The sequence below is a fragment of the Polyodon spathula genome, chromosome 12 (genome assembly GCF_017654505.1).
Source record: "Polyodon spathula isolate WHYD16114869_AA chromosome 12, ASM1765450v1, whole genome shotgun sequence".
Classification (NCBI taxonomy): domain Eukaryota; kingdom Metazoa; phylum Chordata; class Actinopteri; order Acipenseriformes; family Polyodontidae; genus Polyodon; species Polyodon spathula.
In genome coordinates, this window is record NC_054545.1 from 1,598,340 (window position 1) to 1,619,598 (window position 21,259).

Genomic DNA, 21,259 nt, shown 5'->3' on the forward strand with positions numbered 1-21,259 from the left:
TGAATGTCCCTCCTCCTCCTTCGTGTTCCACTCTCTCTCTGTGAATCTTCCTCCTCTTCCTTCTCTCTCTATGAATCTTCCTCCTCTTCCTCCTCTATCGTGTTCCACTCTCTCTCTGTGAATCTTCCTCCTCTTCCTTCTCTCTCTGTGAATCTTCCTCCTCTTCCTCCTCCATCGTGTTCCACTCTCTCTCTATGAATCTTCCTCCTCTTCCTTCTCTCTCTGTGAATCTTCCTCCTCTTCCTTCTCTCTCTGAATCTTCCTCCTCTTCCTCCTCCATCGTGTTCCACTCTCTCTCTATGAATCTTCCTCCTCTTCCTTCTCTCTCTATGAATCTTCCTTCTCCATCGTGTTCCACTCTCTCTCTATGAATCTTCCTCCTCTTCCTTCTCTCTCTGTGATTCTTCCTCCTCTTCCTTCTCCATCTTTTCCACTCTCTCTCTGTGAATCTTCCTCCTTTTCCTCCTCCATCGTGTTCCACTCTCTCTCTCTGAATCTTCCTCCTCTTCCTTCTCTCTCTATGAATCTTCCTCATCTTCCTTCTCTCTCTGTGAATCTTCCTCCTCTTCCTTCTCCATCTTTTCCACTCTCTCTCTGTGAATCTTCCTCCTTTTCCTCCTCCATCGTGTTCCACTCTCTCTCTGTGAATCTTCCTCCTCTTCCTTCTCCATCGTGTTCCACTCTCTCTCTATGAATCTTCCTCCTCTTCCTCCTCCATCGTGTTCCACTCTCTCTCTATGAATCTTCCTCATCTTCCTTCTCTCTCTGTGAATCTTCCTCCTCTTCCTTCTCCATCTTTTCCACTCTCTCTCTGTGAATCTTCCTCCTTTTCCTCCTCCATCGTGTTCCACTCTCTCTCTGTGAATCTTCCTCCTCTTCCTTCTCCATCGTGTTCCACTCTCTCTCTATGAATCTTCCTCCTCTTCCTTCTCTCTCTGTGAATCTTCCTCCTCTTCCTTCTCTCTCTGAATCTTCCTCCTCTTCCTCCTCCGTGTTCCACTCTCTCTGTGAATCTTCCTCCTCTTCCTTCTCCATCGTGTTCCACTCTCTCTCTATGAATCTTCCTCCTCTTCCTTCTCTCTCTATGAATCTTCCTTCTCCATCGTGTTCCACTCTCTCTCTATGAATCTTCCTCCTCTTCCTTCTCTCTCTGTGATTCTTCCTCCTCTTCCTTCTCCATCTTTTCCACTCTCTCTCTGTGAATCTTCCTCCTTTTCCTCCTCCATCGTGTTCCACTCTCTCTCTGTGAATCTTCCTCCTCTTCCTCCTCCATCGTGTTCCACTCTCTCTCTGTGAATCTTCCTCCTCTTCCTTCTCTCTCTGTGAATCTTCCTCCTCTTCCTCCTCCTTCGTGTTCCACTCTCTCTCTGTGAATCTTCCTCCTCTTCCTTCTCCTTCATGTTCCACTCTCTCTCTGTGAATGTCCCTCCTCCTTTCCTTCGTGTTCCACTCTCTCTCTGTGAATGTCCCTCCTCCTCTCCTTCGTGTTCCACTCTCTCTCTGTGAATCTTCCTCCTCTTCCTCCTCCATCGTGTTCCACTCTCTCTCTGTGAATCTTCCTCCTCTTCCTTCTCTCTCTGTGAATCTTCCTCCTCTTCCTCCTCCATCGTGTTCCACTCTCTCTCTGTGAATCTTCCTCCTCTTCCTTCTCTCTCTGTGAATCTTCCTCCTCTTCCTCCTCCTTCGTGTTCCACTCTCTCTCTGTGAATCTTCCTCCTCTTCCTTCTCCTTCATGTTCCACTCTCTCTCTGTGAATGTCCCTCCTCCTTTCCTTTGTGTTCCACTCTCTCTCTGTGAATGTCCCTCCTCCTCTCCTTCGTGTTCCACTCTCTCTCTGTGAATGTCCCTCCTCCTCTCCTTCGTGTTCCACTCTCTCTCTGTGAATGTCCCTCCTCCTCTCCTTCGTGTTCCACTCTCTCTCTGTGAATGTCCCTCCTCCTCTCCTTCGTGTTCCACTCTCTCTCTGTGAATGTCCCTCCTCCTCTCCTTCGTGTTCCACTCTCTCTCTGTCGGTTCGGGACCATGCTGGTTTTGTTCTGCTTGTGACAGGACAGGAGTTGTTAGTAAAACATCTGCACAACACATGTGTCCACTCCGCTGGGAATACAAAATAAAAAATTACTTCAAACAAACTGGAGTGGTATGTTGTAATGCCAGACTTGACGCAGCCAATGACAGCGCTAGCAGGGAGGGACTGTAGTTAAATAGGAACCCTGAGGCTGAATAGAAGACCCTGAGTCTCCAGGGAGAATCGAGAGGTTAGGCAGGTGCGGGTCACAGCAGATAATATGCTTGACCTTGCAAGCATGAGCAGCATTGCTACCTTTATGAAAAATGCTGGTGACAGGCTTGTATTAACTGAGTGTTTCTATCCTCCTGTAGAGTCTCTGCCCCTCGGCTCGCACTGCTCTCTCGTGTCGGGTGTGTATGCTGGTGACAGGCTTGTATTAACTGTGTGTTTCTATCCTCCTGTAGAGTCTCTGCCCCTCGGCTCGCACTGCTCTCTCGTGTCGGGTGTGTATGCTGGTGACAGGCTTGTATTAACTGTGTGTTTCTATCCTCCTGTAGAGTCTCTGCCCCTCGGCTCACACTGCTCTTTCGAGTCTGGTCTGTGTGGCTGGTCACTTTCCAGTGACCCATCCCCCTCGCCCTCCTGGTCACTGGTTAGCTCTCATGACCTCGCCACCAGTTCAGACATCCTGGGATCCACTCTGCAGACCACAGGAGGTAAACGACAGCTCGTTAGCATTTCATGAACACATTAAACTACAGAACACTGTATAGCCCTCAATTCATACCTACTTAATACCCTGCTGTGTGAGTTCTGCATCACTCTCATACTCTCCTCCCTCTCTCCAGGTCACTTCCTGTTCCTGCAGGTGCGCAGTGATGTCACAGCAGGCAGTGCAGTTGCCCAGAGCTACACCTTTCCATCCACCTATAGCAGCAGGGAGTGCCAGGTGAGACAGACAGACAGACAGACACATAGGCTGAGATAGACACAGAGAATGAAAGAGTAGCAAGTAAGCCAAGAGAGACAGACAGACAGATATATACCCTCTCTCCCTTTCTCTCTCTCTCTCTCTCTCTCTCTCTCTCTCCAGGTGCAGTTCTCGCTCTATGTCTTCGGTGTGTATAACGGGACAGTGTCTCTGTCAGTCCAGGAGGACAGCACTCTGGGGGTGTCTCCACTGGTGTGGGAACGGGCTGGCAGCTGGAAGGACAGCTGGCTGAAGCTGACCCTGCAGCTCCCTGACATCCTGCACAGGTAAGAGCACACCTGAGCACAGATACTGTGTGCATCTCCCTACTGAACACTATCAGTGTGAGGGGTGTTTTAATAGACAGGAGGTTCCTCTCGCACTGTATCAGTGAGAGGGGTGTTTTATTAGACAGGAGGTTCCTCTCGCACTGGATCAGTGAGAGGGGTGTTTTATTCAGGCAGGAGGCTCCTCTCGCACTGGATCAGTGAGAGGGGTGTTTTATTCAGACAGGAGGCTCCTCTCGCACTGGATCAGTGAGAGGGGTGTTTTATTCAGGCAGGAGGCTCCTCTCGCACTGGATCAGTGAGAGGGGTGTTTTATTCAGGCAGGAGGTTTCAGTTCCTCTCAGTTGTTGTCTGCCGGTCTTCCTCCAGATTCCACCTGACTCTGAGGGCGGTGTGGGGCCCTGGTTCAAGAGCTGACCTCTCTGTGGACGAGATAACGCTGGGGGCTTCCTGCTTCGACACAAGTACCCCCAAATCATCCTCACCCCTAACCCTGACCCTAACCCAGACCCTAAACCCAACCCCAAATCATCCTCACCCATAACCCTAAACCTTACCCCTAACCCTGACCCTAACCCAGACCCTAACCCAGACCCTAAACCCAACCCCGAGTCAACACTTAACCCAAACCTCAACCCTTATCTTTAAATTATCACCAAATAGCCCTTGATAACCCCCGAACAGGGCAGGGCAGTTATACTGCAGCACGCTGGTATCATGGGCAGAGGGCAGTTGTACTGCAGCACGCTGGTATCAGGGCAGGGCAGTAATACTGCAGTACGCTGGTATCATGGGCAGGGGGGGCAGTTATACTGCAGCACGCTGGTATCGTGGACAGGGCAGGGCAGTTATACTGCAGCACGCTGGTATCGTGGACAGGGCAGGGCAGTTATACTGCAGCACGCTGGTATCGTGGACAGGGCAGGGCAGTTATACTGCAGCTTGCTGGTATCATGGGCAGGGGGGGCAGTTATATTGCAGCACGCTGGTATCGTGGACAGGGCAGGGCAGTTATACTGCCAGCTGCACTCAATCCTCAGTCACAGCTGAACCCTTCTGCATGAGAAATTCACTTCTTATTTAGATTGTGCCGATCCTCTTGAGTGAATGCAGTCCGTTGTGAAGTGTAATTCAGTGCCATTTGGAAGTAGCCTTGATCTCCCGGCTGCGCTGCAGTTCAGATCAAGGGCTTCCCTGGAAGCAGATGTGAGAGCAGGCTGGGTGAAGAGTGGCGGGCCCGAGCGTGCTCTAGAGCAGGACAGCAGGGCGGTGAAGCAGCTCCCCATTGTTCCAGATATTAATATCGCTGTGCTCAAGAGCCCATTCAGATCTGCATACGAGATGACCTCAATAACCTCTCCCTCATTTTCTCTTTTACCGTCAATCTCCATTTTCTCTCCTTCTCTTTCTCTCTGTTACCCTCCGGTCCACCTCTCCCTTTCTCCCTCTCACCCCCCTCTCTCTGTCCCAATGACCTACCTTCCTTCCCCTCTCACCCCTCTCTCTGTCCCAATGACCTACCTTCCTTCCCCTCTCACCCCTCTCTCTGTCCCAATGACCTACCTTCCTTCCCCTCTCACCCCCCTCTCTCTGTCCCAATGACCTACCTTCCTTCCCCTCTCACCCCTCTCTCTGTCCCAATGACCTACCTTCCTTCCCCTCTCACCCCCCTCTCTCTATCCCAATGACCTACCTTCCTTCCCCTCTCACCCCTCTCTCTGTCCCAATGACCTACCTTCCTTCCCCTCTCACCCCCCTCTCTCTATCCCAATGACCTACCTTCCTTCCCCTCTCACCCCCCTCTCTCTGTCCCAATGACCTACCTTCCTTCCCCTCTCACCCCCCTCTCTCTATCCCAATGACATACCTTCCTTCCCCTCTCACCCCTCTCTCTGTTCCAATGACCTACCTTCCTTCCCCTCTCTCCCTTCTCCCCCTCCCCTTCTCAGATGAGAGCCCCTTGTTCCCAAGACACAAGTTGCAGCTGGACAGTGTGAGTGACCTTGGTGTCTTCAACCCCCTGCCAGAGCCCTCCTCCTCTGGTGAGCTGCACACAGACACACTGCACACAGACACACAGACAAACAGACACACTGCACACAGACACGCAGACATGTAGACACACTACACACTGATACACTGACAAACTACACTTCATTGTTTGGTTTGGTTGTTTGATTTAATAATGTTTATATAAATGTAATGTTTACAATTTTATATAAATATACAATCTATCCTCCTTTCTCTGTGTGTGTCTGCATCTGTCTCTCTGTGTCTCTGTGTGTGTCTGCCTCCTTCTGTCTCTGTGTGTGTCACTGTCTCTCTCTGTCTCTGTGTGTCTGCCTCTCTCTGTCTCTGTGTGTGTCACTGTCTCTCTCTGTGTCTGCCTCTCTCTGGCTCTGTGTGTCTCTGTCTGTCTGTCTCTGTCTCTGTCTGTGTGTCCCTGCAGAGGAGTCTACGTGGTGGTTCACCTCGTGCGGGGCCAGTGGCCCCCGGGGCCCCACGCAGGCGCAATGTGACAGCGCATACCGGAACACCAATGTGAACGTGAGCGTGAGTGTTAGCGTGAGCGTGGGCGAGGGCAGGGAGCTGCCTCTGCGGGGGGTGCAGATGTGGAGAGTGCCCGCCTCCAACCGCTACATGTGAGTACCATCGCGCCACCCAGCACAGCTCCGCTGCATATTGCTGTCATCAAGAACCCTTCTCCTGCCAGCTTTGGGGGAACGTTTCTCTGCACTCTGTTCAGTGGAGAATGAAATGGGTCTCTGATTAAATCTCACTCTCTCCCTCTTGTAATCACTCTGATTGAATATCTCTCTCCTCTCTCTCTGTCCCTTGCTCTCCTCTCTCTCAGGATCTCTGCGTACGGCGCTGCGGGAGGGAAGGGAGCGAAGAATCACAACAAGCGCTCCCATGGAGTCTTCATCTCTGCTGTCTTCCCTCTGGAGAAGGACGATGTCCTCTACATACTGGTGGGACAGCAGGGGGAAGATGCCTGCCCAGGGGTGAGACAGAGAGTGAGGGGAGGGGGAGGAGAGCGATATGGAGGAGTGAGTGTGTTAGGAGAGGAGTGAGAGGGAAGGTGTGCCTGTGTGTGAGGGGAGGAGGAGTGAGAGGGAAGGTGTGCCTGTGTGTGAGGGGAGGAGGAGTGAGAGGGAAGGTGTGTCTGTGTGTGAGGGGATGAGGAGTGAGAGGGAAGGTGTGTCTGTGTGTGAGGGGAGGAGGAGTGAGAGGGAAGGTGTGCCTGTGTGTGAGGGGATGGAGGAGTGAGAGGGAAGGTGTGCCTCTGTGTGAGGGGATGGAGGAGTGAGAGGGAAGGTGTGTCTGTGTGTGAGGGGATAGAGGAGTGAGAGGGAAGGTGTGTCTGTGTGTGAGGGGAGGAGGAGTGAGAGGGAAGGTGTGCCTCTGTGTGAGGGGATGGAGGAGTGAGAGGGAAAGAGTTTATTTAAATTTTGAGGAGGCACTGTCTCCCATGCCTCCTATAAAGAGCGTCCACTGGTGTGATTTGCTCTCACCTCCCCCCCACTTTCTCTGTCTCAGAGGAACCCCCTGACTCAGCAGATCTGCCTGGGGGAGTCCTCGGTGATTGAAGATGAGTTCAGTGGGCGTGGTGGCATGGTGGAGTGGGCGGGAGGTGGCGGTGGAGGGGGCGGAGCCACATACATCTTCAGGGTAAGCCACACCCACCGGGCAGGCTCAGTCTGAACAGTGGACAAAACTGACTGAGTCAATATCTCAGCTGAGCCTGTCTTATCAGTGACAGTCTGTGTGTTTCCTCAGTCCCTATCACTGAGTCTGTGTGTTTCCTCCGTCCCTATCACTGAGTCTGTGTGTTTCCTCCGTCCCTATCACTGAGTCTGTGTGTTTCCTCCGTCCCTATCACTGAGTCTGTGTGTTTCCTCCGTCCCTATCACTGAGTCTGTGTGTTTCCTACGTCCCTATCACTGAGTCTGTGTGTTTCCTCCATCCCTATCACTGAGTCTGTGTGTTTCCTCCGTCCCTATCACTGAGTCTGTGTGTTTCCTCCGTCCCTATCACTGAGTCTGTGTGCTCTGCTGTTTGTGTTCCCCCTGCAGAAGGATAGCGGCTCTCTGGTTCCCCTGCTGATCGCTGCGGGCGGCGGGGGGAAGGCGTACCTGGAGGACCCCGAGAGAGGTCTGGATGACATCCCGCTGGAGCAGTACGAGAACAGCACGGCCGTGCCTGGAGTCAACGGGCTGACGGGGGTGGCAGGTGAGGGGCTGTTTCTGTGATCACAGCGCGTTGCTACAGTGAGCCTGTCCGCACCTCTCTAACCCTGGCCCTGTTCTCTGCTCTGCAGGTGGAGGGGGCGGCTGGGGTGACGTCACCAGATACGTCTCGGGGGGGAAGTCTCTCCTGCAGGGGGCGGAGGGGGGGTCGTCCTGCCCCCAGGCCCTCTCCAAACTTGCCTGGGCCACCTTCGGGGGCTTTGGGGGGGGGGGGGGGTCCTGTACTGCGGGAGGTGGAGGCGGAGGCTACAGAGGTAAATCACTGTCCTCTCTAACACAAAACTATCAGATCATTGTGATAAATGAGAAGATTTAACAGGTACAGAAATAAGGCATTCATGCCATCATACTATTCCTATAGGTAACAATTAGCACTGAAGGTCTGGCTATGGGTTGTGGCTCACATTTATACATGGATGAATGTTAAAGTATACTTCAGAATATGTTGGATCCTGTTTCCCGAACTGCAGGCGGGGACGCGGCGGAGACTGATGACATCACAGCGGACGGGCAGGACGGGATCTCCTTTGTGAATCCTATTGGAGAGATCTTTCTGCAGCCACTGGCCGGTGAGGAGACTGGGGGAGCAGGTACGGGCAGTGCTGGGGACCCTGAGCTGGCCGGTGAGGAGACTGGGGGAGCAGGTACGGGCAGTGCTGGGGACCCTGAGCTGGCCGGTGAGGAGACAGGGGGAGCAGGTACGGGCAGTGCTGGGGACCCTGAGCTGGCAGGTGAGGAGACTGGGGGAGCAGGTACGGGCAGTGCTGGGGACCCTGAGCTGGCCGGTGAGGAGACTGGGGGAGCAGGTACAGGCAGTGCTGGGGACCCTGAGCTGGCCGGTGAGGAGACTGGGGGAGCAGGTACGGGCAGTGCTGGGAACCCTGAGCTGGCAGGTGAGGAGACAGGGGGAGCAGGTACAGGCAGTGCTGGGAACCCTGAGCTGGCAGGTGAGGAGACAGGGGGAGCAGGTACGGGCAGTGCTGGGAACCCTGAGCTGGCAGGTGAGGAGACAGGGGGAGCAGGTACGGGCAGTGCTTTTGACCCTGAGCTGGCAGGTGAGGAGACTGGGGGAGCAGGTACGGGCAGTGCTGGGGACCCTGAGCTTATTCCCATTCACCCAATACTGAACATTCACCTCAGCCTGGCTGTCAGCGTGGATGCATATGAAGGGATTCCAATCCCTAACCCAACCCAACCCCAACCCTAACCAGACCCCTAACCCCAACCTGTATCCTAGCTCTTGCTTTAACCCAAGTCCAAGCCCCAGCCCTAACCCTAACCCAACTTAATTCTCCAAGCATGAGTGATCCAAAGCAAAATGATTTTCCTTTAATGACTGACCATAGTGTGTCTGCACAGTGCTAATACACCCTGTCCCTCCCCCAGCGATGGAGAGCCACGGCGAGGCTGAGATCAAGGTACAGCTGAACTGCAGCCACTGTGAGTCCGAGACCTGCAAACGAGACAAGGAGACCAAACTCATCACCTGTCTGTGTGACAACGGGGAGGAGCTGGCCAGCAACAATGTCACCTGCACAGGTGAGCAGGACGAGCTGTACCTGTACAGAGCAGAGCTGTACCTGTACAGAGCAGAGCAGTACCTGTACAGAGCAGAGCAGAGCTGTACCTGTACAGAGCAGAGCAGAGCTGTACCTGTACAGAGCAGAGCAGAGCTGTACCTGTACAGAGCAGAGCAGAGCAGAGCTGTACCTGTACAGAGCAGAGCAGAGCTGTACCTGTACAGAGCAGAGCAGAGCTGTACCTGTACAGAGCAGAGCTGTACCTGTACAGAGCAGAGCTGTACCTGTACAGAGCAGAGCAGTACCTGTACAGAGCAGAGCAGAGCAGTACCTGTACAGAGCAGAGCAGAGCTGTACCTGTACAGAGCAGAGCAGAGCTGTACCTGTACAGAGCACAGCAGAGCTGTACCTGTACAGAGCAGAGCAGAGCTATACCTGTACAGAGCAGAGCTGTACCTGTACAGAGCAGAGCAGAGCTGTACGTGTACACAGCAGAGCTATACCTGTACAGAGCAGAGCAGAGCTGTACCTGTACAGAGCAGAGCAGAGCTATACCTGTACAGACCAGAGTGAGCTATACCTGTACAGAGCAGAGCAGAGCGAGCTATACCTGTACAGGTGAGAGAATAGAAGAGATATAATGTCACCTCTACAGGAGCATTGAATCCACCCATTAGATTATTTTAGGTGTTCCTTGGTTTCTTTTAGTTCTGCCTGGTTTATTTTAGTTTTTGCTGGATTTCTTTTAGTTTTTGCTTGGTTTCTTTCAGTTTTTCCTTTGTTTCTTGGAGTGTTTCATTCATTTTGTTTGGCGTTTATATGGAAGGTGTTGTTGAGTGCTAACCCTCCTCTCCTCTCCCCAGCTCCGCGAGGCCCTGCTCCAGAGAGACACCTCTCCTTGCCTCTGATCCTGGCGGTGGTGGTATCGACAGTCGTGACTGGCGCCCTGCTGGCCTGCGTCAGCCTCACTCTGAGTAAGAGACTTTCCCAGCTGTGTGTGCGCTCAGCTCCGCTGGGGACCTCCTTCCACCGGCTCTGAGACGATGAAGAGCCTGCTGTCACCTGCAGGGAAAGTGCCATACACCGGGGCAGTTAGACTGCAGTCCACTGCTCTCGATGGGCTGCGAAGCACGACCTGCCCCACACGGAAAGCTAGGGGCATTTCAAAACAGACAGAAGGGGGTACAACATCATTCACAGAATATTGCTTTTTGTGGATAAAAGCTAATTCTTTATTAGCCCCACCCCTGTGTTAGTCAGCTAGAGACTTCTTAGGAGTCATGCATACTTCTAAAAGCTGAATTTCAAAAATGTGATGGGTTTACAGCAATCATTTAACCCCCTTCCCAGCCCTACCCCTAACCCTAACTAATCTAAACCCATAACCCTAGCCAGCTGAAACTGCTTTTGTAGAGAGATTTTCCATGTACTAATTCTCAGGTGCCACGGTTGCAGAGTGGTTTGCAATTATAGTGACACACCCATAGTGGTCTAAAACCATCTCAGAAATTCAGCTGTTAGGAAATCTCTCAGAAGCAACAGTCAGTGAGCCTGGAAAACCCTGATGTAAGCAGAAACACTATTAGAGCCTCATACAGAACACACAGAATCGGATATTACACAGGAAAGACAGTGCAGACATAACAATAATAATAATAATAATAATAATAATAATAATAATAATAACAACAACAGCAAGAGTACCAGTGAAGTCCTGCACCCAGGAGTTCGCTGCTTCGAAGCCTGTTGGTGCCGAGTTGTCAATCTTGGCTCGGGACACACAGCAGCGTTGCATTGGCCTTCGTGCTCCCGCAGGGTTAGGGAGGGGAGTTGGCTGGGGATAGTTCACCTGAGGCTTGTGGAGAAGGGACTTGACAGTGGGAACGCAGGCTGCCCGCTGAATCTTCAGTCCTTGTGATTGGTAAGAGAGTTACAGCGATGAGCTGTCGTTCGAATGGGCATTTCAAATTGGGTAGAACATGGGAATTCAATTGAAAAACAAAACACATTCCTAGATGCTTTGTGAATGGGTAATTAAGCTATAATCCAATGCTGTGAGTGTACCTGGTGATCATACAATAACACAACAGCTCAGTGACCCTTTGCAGTGCAGTCTAAATGTACCCCGCTTCTGCTAAGCCATTCTCTGGAGTTTAACCAAAGCCGCTGTTTAATTGTGTACACAGTGTTTGACGTGCTTCTCTGCAATACGAGCAACGTATCGCTCCATCTGACTGAAGGCTCTCCTGTAAAGGGAAGCTGGGGGCCTTGCAGGAGATTGATGCAGATGGGAGCTGGAATCGTGGTTTCTAAGAGTAGTGTGCTGCTTAATCTAAGATGAAGTAACATAATCCTCTCTATCTACACTGTTATATTATGATGAGCGAAAGCTGGTGTTGCAAGGATAGTGCATTAGAAACGGCTGCCTAGTGCAGGGATTCCCAATCCTGGTCCTGCGTTTTCATTCCAACTGAGTTCTCAGTTACTGAATTTAACCCTTAATTTAACTAATGTGCTTAATTAGAACTTTTTAATTGTTCTCAACTCCTAAAAAGTTGCAGATTTCAAGTTACTTGTAAAATTGTATTGTTAACTTGAAATCTCCACTGGTTTAAAAGCTGAAAACCGTTAAAAAGGTCTAATTAAGCACATTATTAGTTCAATTAAGGGTTCAGTTCAATAACTGAGAACTCAGTTGGAATGAAAACCAGCAGCCACAGGGCTCCCCCAAGACCAGGACAGGGAAACCCTCCTCTAGAGAACAGCACTGTTACGCTCTATCAGAAGTCTGCCTATTTTGTCATGTCGCATTTTATGGGGGTGTGAGTGCACTTAGTGGGGAATTCAATCAAATTTGTGTGCGTGTGTGTGTGTATATATATATATATATATATATATATATATATATATATATATATGATATATTTATATATAATGCCATATATATCAGGTTCTATCCAGGCTCAATGACGACATGCGCTGTAGTGTATTGCCGTGCTGCTACGCTTTCCCTGCACAATGTACAGTATTATCAGCTCCAGTGGCTATGAAATGAGGACAGGCACAGTCTGTACCATACATTCGAATTCTTCCCAACACTCGTGGTTTTCAATTGTGTCAAGAACTAGAGTGTAGCATCCGAAATTATGAAGCAAAATGTAAATGTCACTAAATATGAAATAAAAAGTAATAATTCAGCAGCGTCTGAAAACAAATGGTTTGAAATGTTCTTCCGTTTCTTGTTCATTTTGTATTTTTAGAATGTATAAAACCTTATTTTAAACAGTGCTGCAAACCGGAAGGGAATGGCTCTGCTCTGAACGTTCTGTTTGCTTTTGAAAATTCACATTTATAGAAAGTGGTGCCGTGTAATTTGATTGAGTCAGAAAACTCCATTCCAATTACAACAGAAACAAGTGTCCCTATAAAAGATCGTGCAAAAACAAGTCGATGTCGCGCAGTAGTGCTTTTGGAGCCCCGGTGCACAGCATACCCCTGCACTGTAGCTCCATTCCACTGGATACATGCAGAGCTAGTGTAATGTAATTACAATCCCCTACAGTTAGCAGTGTTTTTGTGCAGTGTGCTTCACTTTTCCCATGCTTTTCCTGTGGTTTTAGATTGCATTTGATAGTTTACCCAGGTTTGCCAAGTTTATTAATATACTTTACTAGACCTTGCCATTATTTGTTGGACTTAATAAAATAATGAAAACACCATGTGGTCAAAAATCATTCTGTACACTTTGAGTTTTGCTCCTTGGGCTTTAAGCATAACCTCAAGCATAACCTCCTACTGCTGCAGGCAGCTCCCCTGTTTGCTCCTTGGTTTAGTGGCGCCTGTAGCTTAATGTAGTTCAAATCATTTGCAGATGGCTTTTTAATATGCCAGTGGACTTTTTGTTTTGTAATAAAGGTGTATGAATGAAGTTATACAGGATGACACAGGGATGTCAGTAAGGCAGTTTAAAGCATTGCTGGTTTTATCTTGAGCTGAATCAGTTAGATCCTAGACAGGGTTAGGTGTGTCTGGTTAGCTCACTAGAGTGGACTCCACACAGCAGCTCACAGCACACACATCCTGTGCAGCTGAGTGAGTGGCACTGCAGTGCAGTGCATTAGCACAGGGGCTGTGCTTCTTCATCTTGCTCTCTGGAGGTGGGTCCCTCGCACAGGTTTTCCACAGTAAATCTGCTGCTCATTTCGGCACTTTACCCATGTTTTTTGTTCTCACTGTTATTCTGCCACACTTTACTGCACTTTCCTCTCTGGTTTCACCGTGCTTTCACTATGCTTTACTACACTCTGCGATGCTTCAGATACTACAAATGAAGGAAGTATCTCTTCACCTGAGGTCTCCCCATGCAGGCTGGTAGTCTGTGCCACGGCCCCAGGGAGCCGGGAGCCTGAGGACACAGGGACGAGGCTGACCAGCACACAGTGCCACCAGCTGGCAGACTACCAACCTGCATCGGGGACACACATGCGAGCGAGAGAGAGCACGGGAGTGAGAGGGAGCGAGAGGGAGCGAGAGGGAGCAGAGCCACACAGGGTGAGTCTGCAGCAGAGGGTGAGAGGGTGGCTGTAGCAGTATTCATTCTCACAAGAAAATACCAGATCATTGATCAGTGAAACTCTGTGCTTCAGGAAATAAATTAAAGATAAAATAAGTTTTGAAAATGAACAGACTTTGTAATGTCTGTCTCTCCCCTCCCTGTCCTCTCCTCTCCCCTCCTCTCCCTGTTCCCTCCTCTCCCCTCCCTGTCCTCTCCTCTCCCCTCCTCTCCCTGTCCCCTCCTCTCCCCTCCTCTCCCCTCCTCTCCTCTCCCCTCCCTGTCCTCTCCTCTCCCCTCCTTGTCCCCGCTCCCTGCAGTTTATTATCGGAAGCAGCAGCAGCTGCAGGAGGTCCGTGTGCGTCTGCAGAGTCCGGAGTACAAGCTCAGTAAGATCCGCACCTCCACCATCATGACGGACTACAACCCCAACTACTGCTTCACGGGCACCACGGCCTCGCTGAACGATCTCAAAGAGGTGCCACGCAAGAACATCACCCTGCTCAGGTACCTCCGCCTGGGGAGAACACTCTCCCTTCTCCCCAACCCCCTCCCCTCCCCTCTCCTATACCCCGCCCCCTCCTCTTCTTGTTCCGGTGACTCACAGCTGATCTGATCTGCGTGTCGCCCCCCCCTCTCTCCTCAGGGCGCTGGGTCACGGTGCGTTCGGGGAGGTCTATGAAGGCAAGATACTGGGAATCTCAGGGGAGAACAGCCCACTGCCGGTGGCCATCAAGGTGAGAGAGAGAGAGAGAGAGAGAGAGAGAGAGAGAGAGAGAGAGAGAGAGAGAACAGCACTAAGCCAGCGTGTTTAACCCTGTGTTGCAGACACTCCCTGAGATCTGCTCCGAGCAGGATGAGATGGACTTCCTCATGGAGGCGCTAATCATGAGGTGAGGGATCAGGGGGTCGCTCACTCACATGCTGCTTCACTCACTCACAGTCTCGCTCACTCTCTCTCTCTCTCTCTCTCTCCAGTAAGTTCAGTCACCAGAACATCGTGCACTGTGTGGGCGTGTCTCTGCAGACTCTGCCTCATTTCATCTTACTGGAGCTCATGACAGGAGGGGACATGAAGAGCTTCCTGAGACAGAACCGACCCAAATCCGTGAGTAACCTGCTGCTTGAGCCTCCTCACGGGAGCGGGGTGCCCCTCCACATAATCCACATTCTTACAGTGTGCTGGGTCTCCTGTATACACTGGGTGCTGGGTCTCCTGTATACACTGGGTGCTGGGTCTCCTGTATACACTGGGTGCTGGGTCTCCTGTATACACTGGGTGCTGGGTCCCCTGTATACACTGGGTGCGGGGTCCCCTGTATACACTGGGTGCTGGGTCTCCTGTATACACTGGGTGCTGCGTCCCCTGTATACACTGGGTGTTCGGTCTCCTGTATACACTGGGTGCGGGGTCCCCTGTATACACTGGGTGTTCGGTCTCCTGTATTAACTGTGTGTGTGTGCTCCTCCTCAGAGCCACGCCTCCTCTCTCAGCATGCTGGAGCTGCTCCACATGGCCCGAGACATCGCCTGTGGCTGCAGATACCTGGAGGAGAACCACTTCATTCACCGGTGAGAGAGGGGAGAGAGAGGAGAGAAAGAGAGAGAGAGAGAGAGAGAGAGAGGGAGAGAGAGAGAGAGAGAGAGAGGAGAGAGGAGAGAGAGAGAGGGGAGAGAGGAGAGGGGAGAGAGAGAGAGAGGGAGAGGAGAGGAGAGGGGAGAGAGGGGAGAGAGGAGGAGGAGGAGGAGAAGAGAGCAGGGAGAGGAGATAGGGGAGAGGGGAGGGAGCAGTATTGTGACTCAGATGGAAGGATTGTGGAAGTGACTATAATCATGTTACTATTTACCTTAATGTTTTTAATGATACTTGACAGCAGTGAGTAAATTCGGTCAGACTTATTTATTAAAGCATGCATTATTTGAAGATTAGCAGTGGTACAGCAATACACAGTTATTGCAATGATACCTCTGGGCGCAGTATAATGGTCAGCTAGTTTAAATACAGTTGCAAGAAATCACTGCTCACACTACCTGGACTGGAGGCTGTTCTTTCAGGAACAGCAGTGAAGGATGTCATCGTGAGTCTCCTCAATAGCCACTGAATGTATCTACCTTCCAAGTATGTGCTACAGCTCACAGACATCATGCCAAATCCTCTCTCACCCCTTTGTTCTGTTCACTCTGCCACTCACACAGCCTTGAGAAGAGCAGCTTTAGGCAGGCCGATGGCTTGTTATTGTGAACCTTCATAACCCTTATTTCAATTCAATGACCCCTGACAGGGATATCGCCGCTCGGAACTGTCTGCTGTCGGGCTCCGGCTCCACCAGGGTGGCTAAGATCGGAGACTTTGGGATGGCCCGAGACATATACAGGTAGAAAGCCTCCTCTTTCTTTCTTGTTTTTCATTCAACTAGAGAAAAACATTTTTTAATGAACCTTTTCCCTTGATCTTCCTCCTCTTCCTCGTGCTCCCCTCCCTCTCTCCCTCCCCCCCTCGCTCCTCAGAGCCAGTTACTATCGGAAGGGGGGCCGTGCGATGCTGCCTGTGAAGTGGATGCCCCCTGAAGCGTTCCTGGAGGGGGTCTTCACCTCCAAAACAGACACCTGGTAAAAACTGATTCTTCAGAAATAACAGGCTCCTAGCAGGGAGAGTAAGAGACCAGGAAGCAGTGCTGTCAATAACAAGGGCAGGCTGGAACTAGTTAACTGAGTTGAGCTTCAACAATAGGTGAATAAGGTGACTAGAACCCACTGTTGATTTGGCTATGAAATGTCATTTACACTGTGTATGTGTATGTGTATGTGTCTCTGTGTCTGTGTGTGTGTCTGTGTGCCTGTGTCTCTGTCTCTGTGTCTGTGTGCACGTGTGTCTGTGTTTATCTCTGTCTCTGTGTGTGTGTGTGTGTGTGTGTGTCCCGCAGGTCGTTTGGGGTGCTGCTGTGGGAGATCTTCTCTCTGGGATACATGCCGTACCCCTGCAAAACCAACCAGGAGGTGCTGGAGTTCGTGACCAGCGGGGGCAGGATGGACCCCCCTAAGAGCTGCCCTGGGCCAGTGTGAGTAACACACACACATACACACACACACTGAAACGCACACACACTGAAACGCACGCACGCACACACACATGCACACGTAGACACACACACACATACACTGAAACGCACGCACGCACACACACACACACACACACACTGAAACGCACGCACGCACGCACACATGCACACACACATGCACACACAGACACACACACACACCTGCCTTGTACTGTATCCAGGTTCGTGTCTGGTGTGTAACGCTGTGTGTGTTTCAGATATCGCATCATGACGCAATGCTGGCAGCACTGCCCTGAGCGTCGGCCCAACTTCCCCACCATTCTGGAGAGGATCACTTACTGCACTCAGGTGCTGTACCGGGAGCCCAGGCTGTTCACTTTGCTTTGTAGTAGGATTTTAGTGCGTTTAAAATGAGCTTTTACTGCATTTTCCAGCACTTTGGCTGTGCTCTTGCAGCACCTTTACTGTGCTTTTACTGTGTCCCGACCTCAGCACTGTAAACAAGCCCAGCAGAAATGGAATAATATTCCAGAGGCTTTTCTTATATCACAGTGCTCCCGCTTCTGAGCTGCATGGCATTCGCTCTTTCTTACAGAAGGCATTATCTGAAGCATTGTCTGCTTGAGTTTCTTACAGTTGTGTCCCCCCCACTCCTCCAGGACCCCGATGTCATCAACACTCCTCTCCCGATGGAGTTCGGGCCCCCTGCCGAGGAGAGCAGCACAGTCATGCAACCTCAGAGATCAGGGGGCGTGACCCTGCTGCTGGGCACCTCGACCCTGACCCCTGAGCCTGACATTGACCCTGACACTGGCCCCGCCCCCCCAACGCCGCCAGGCCCCTCCTCCTCCGGCAGCCAGAAGCTGAAGAACAAAACCAAGAACCTGTGGAACCCGACCTACGGGTCCTGGGTACTGGAGAGCCTGGGCAGAGGCAAGCGTTCTCAGCCCCCAGCCCCTGCCACCGCCTGCCCCCCTGCTCCTGCTCCGGCCCCGGCTACAGCGGCCACACTGCCCCCCGAGAGAGAGGACTCGGGGTTCGACGGGAACGGCAGCTCCTCCCCCCCCAGCTCCCGGGGCTCCCCCTCCCCGCCGCCCACCGCAAGCCCCCCCTCCTCTTGCGGGGGGGTGGAACTGGTCAAGCTGCAGAACTTCCCCTGCGGAAATGTCAACTACGCATATGACGAGGAGAGCCTGCCCTGCGTGGATCCCAGTGCTAGTGCTGGGAGCTCTGGGGTCCCAGTTCCCCCCACTGCTGCAGCCTCTGCAGGGGTCTCCAAAGCTCCGGCACACCCCCGGCCCTGCCACAGCGAGGAGGGAGCCCACCTGCTCGGCAAACCAGAGATACCCACCCGTGACCGGGACTCGGGATTCTCGCTGTCTGAGGACCTGAGCGTGACGCCCGTGTGAGAGGAGAGAGACTCTGCAACGCAGAGGAGATCACAACCTAGCAGAGACACACACAGAGGAGATCACAACCCAGCAGAGAGACACACACACTGAGATCACAACCCAGCAGAGAGACACACACACTGAGATCACAACCCAGCAGAGAGACACACACACTGAGATCACAACCCAGCACAGACACACACACTGTGATCACAACCCAGCACAGACACACACACACACACACACACACTGAGATCACAACCCAGCAGAGAGACACACACACTGAGATCACAACCCAGCAGAGAGACACACACACTGAGATCACAACCCAGCAGAGAGACACACACACTGAGATCACAACCCAGCAGAGACAGACACACACACTGAGATCACAACCCAGCAGGGACACACACTCACACACACACTATTTCACACACTGTGTTTAGGATTATTAACAGTATTATTATTATTATTATTATTATTATTATTATTATTATTATTATTAATAATTCTTGCTCCGGGAACGGGATCCTGAAGAGTAAAACCAGAGTGTGACAGGGATTAGAGAAAGACAGCATTCTCATCTCCCTGAAATCTCCTTTACTGATGCGCTTTACCATCCCATAACTGTGCCATTTCTAAAACGCTCAGTCTTGCGGACCTGCCTGCTGTGGATCTCTGTTTAGCAGACTGCTCTTATCTACTCACCTGTACAGGGATAGAGACACTGGAGCTCATTCTACACGTCATGTAAATGTCTCTGCTGCTTTAGCGCTTCTAGACGTAGTTTAAAAAAATATGCAGATACAAAAATCCTCGGGTGAAAAACTGGATTGAACCAACTGAATGTGTTTCTGTCAAGCTCTGTAAGATTGTACGGTACGTGATTTGAATTTGCTGGTAAGACTAACATGATGATTTGGAAAGTGTGCTTGTAATAGACTGTCAATGCTGGATTTGTGAAACAGCTTCATCTTGTGGTACACCATGATTGCACATAATACTCTATTTTCAGTTTTTACAGATGCTGATTTTTTCATACTGTAACATAGCCCCTGACTCTCCCCCAATCTGTACCCCTCTATACTGTAACAGAGCCCCCAACTCTCCCTCAATCTGTACCCCTCTATACTGTAAGAGCCCCCAGCTCTCCCTCAATCTGTACCCCTCTATACTGTAACAGAGCCCCCAACTCTCCCTCAATCTGTACCCCTCTATACTGTAACAGAGCCCCCAACTCTCCCTCAATCTGTACCCCTCTATACTGTAACAGAGCCCCCAGCTCTCCCTCAATCTGTACCCCTCTATACTGTAACAGAGCCCCCAGCTCTCCCTCAATCTGTACCCCTAGAACCAGCGATCTCTAGAATGTTAATCTTTGAGTCAGCTGGTTGCTATAAAATCAAGCTGTCTTGATTCAAGGTCCACTCTATAAACTGTTACACCCATATTGTGAATATTTCAGGTGCTTCTGTATCAGTGAGATGCTGTATTTTCTTGTGACTCATGTTTACATTAAACTGAGAGAAGCTCCCGGTGTCTGGACCTCTCTCACGCTGAACTGAGAGCAGCTCCCGGTGTCTGGACCTCTCTCGCGCTGAACTGAGAGCAGCTCCCGGTGTCTGGACCTCTCTCGCGCTGAACTGAGAGCAGCTCCCGGTGTCTGGACCTCTCTCGCGCTGAACTGAGAGCAGCTCCCGGTGTCTGGACCTCTCTCGCGCTGAACTGAGAGCAGCTCCCGGTGTCTGGACCTCTCTCGCGCTGAACTGAGAGCAGCTCGCGGTGTCTGGACCTCTCTCGCGCTGAACTGAGAGCAGCTCGCGGTGTCTGGACCTCTCTCGCGCTGAACTGAGAGCAGCTCGCGGTGTCTGGACCTCTCTCGCGCTGAACTGAGAGCAGCTCCCGGTGTCTGGACCTCTCTCGCGCTGAACTGAGAGCAGCTCCCGGTGTCTGGACCTCTCTCGCGCTGAACTGAGAGCAGCTCCCGGTGTCTGGACCTCTCTCGCGCTGAACTGAGAGCAGCTCCCGGTGTCTGGACCTCTCTCGCGCTGAACTGAGAGCAGCTCCCGGTGTCTGGACCTCTCCCGCGCTGAACTGAGAGCAGCTCCCGGTGTCTGGACCTCTCTCGCGCTGAACTGAGAGCAGCTCCCGGTGTCTGGACCTCTCTCGCGCTGAACTGAGAGCAGCTCCCGGTGTCTGGACCTCTCTCGCGCTGAACTGAGAGCAGCTCCCGGTGTCTGGACCTCTCTCGCGCTGAACTGAGAGCAGCTCCCGGTGTCTGGACCTCTCTCGCGCTGAACTGAGAGCAGCTCCCGGTGTCTGGACCTCTCTCGCGCTGAACTGAGAGCAGCTCGCGGTGTCTGGACCTCTCCCGCGCTGAACTGAGAGCAGCTCCCGGTGTCTGGACCTCTCTCGCGCTGAACTGAGAGCAGCTCCCGGTGTCTGGACCTCACAAGCTGGTCTCCAAAGTGGCATCCTTCCTCTTTGTAGTGCAGCCTTTAAAGAGGCAATTGTTTAAATTCCTGGTACCCGGTGATCACATGGTCTAATTACTTTTGAAACAGGCTCTGTGTGTTTAAAGAATGCGATGGAGACGGCAGTATCGGATCCCAGTATAGCAGAGATACTGGGATCAATGCAGTGTGTGTGCTGCTGAGCTCAGTATTCGCATTGTAGTAAAGTTCGTGCCGTGGTTTCAGTGTATATTGCAATGCGGTGATTACAATCCTCCTAGTGAACTTGTGCTGCACAACCATGGCAGGGTTATTCTTTCATGACTGTCACCTCTGGAGGGCTTGCATCTTTCTCTCTGTCCTCTCTCAGCTGTTTCCCCTGAACTGGACTATCAGCATGTCTCTCTGTCCTCTCTCAGCTGTGTCCCCTGAACTGGACTATCAGCATGTCTCTCTGTCCTCTCTCAGCTGTGTCCCCTGAACTGGACTATCAGCATGTCTCTCTGTCCTCTCTCAGCTGTGTCCGCTGACTAACCACCTGTAGCTGTGAATTGAAATAGAATGATATCGTAGGCAAATGTACCCATGCATTTTAATATGATTCTTCTTCTTTGTGTTGCTGTTTTAATATTATTTGCAGCCTCAGTGAAAGTACTTGCTGATTCCCGCTTGATTATTTGAAGTCCCGTATGTTCTGAGATTGGAACAGCAGTTCTAATCAGGACCTGTGAATAAACTGCACTGCACTGCCACTGGAAGCAATACA

At 51.5% G+C, this 21,259-nt stretch overlaps 1 protein-coding gene across 1 annotated transcript in view; it reads left to right on the top strand.

Moving 5' to 3' along the window:
- The window catches only part of LOC121324286 (leukocyte tyrosine kinase receptor-like), a 32,809-nt gene extending 14,674 nt beyond the window's left edge, over positions 1-18,135 (top strand). Inside the window, exons 7-29 of the mRNA XM_041265997.1 lie at positions 2,569-2,727; positions 2,860-2,960; positions 3,105-3,268; positions 3,638-3,732; positions 5,218-5,310; positions 5,718-5,910; positions 6,123-6,273; positions 6,809-6,940; positions 7,345-7,501; positions 7,590-7,772; positions 7,989-8,087; positions 8,905-9,057; positions 9,902-10,012; positions 13,911-14,097; positions 14,237-14,327; positions 14,419-14,483; positions 14,569-14,698; positions 15,065-15,162; positions 15,873-15,965; positions 16,099-16,200; positions 16,515-16,649; positions 16,907-16,997; positions 17,309-18,135. Coding sequence (XP_041121931.1) covers positions 2,569-2,727; positions 2,860-2,960; positions 3,105-3,268; positions 3,638-3,732; positions 5,218-5,310; positions 5,718-5,910; positions 6,123-6,273; positions 6,809-6,940; positions 7,345-7,501; positions 7,590-7,772; positions 7,989-8,087; positions 8,905-9,057; positions 9,902-10,012; positions 13,911-14,097; positions 14,237-14,327; positions 14,419-14,483; positions 14,569-14,698; positions 15,065-15,162; positions 15,873-15,965; positions 16,099-16,200; positions 16,515-16,649; positions 16,907-16,997; positions 17,309-18,058 — 3,533 coding nt within the window. The 3' untranslated portion in view covers positions 18,059-18,135. The remainder of the gene's footprint in view (positions 1-2,568; positions 2,728-2,859; positions 2,961-3,104; positions 3,269-3,637; positions 3,733-5,217; positions 5,311-5,717; positions 5,911-6,122; positions 6,274-6,808; positions 6,941-7,344; positions 7,502-7,589; positions 7,773-7,988; positions 8,088-8,904; positions 9,058-9,901; positions 10,013-13,910; positions 14,098-14,236; positions 14,328-14,418; positions 14,484-14,568; positions 14,699-15,064; positions 15,163-15,872; positions 15,966-16,098; positions 16,201-16,514; positions 16,650-16,906; positions 16,998-17,308) is intronic.
- The last annotated feature ends 3,124 nt before the right edge of the window (positions 18,136-21,259 follow it).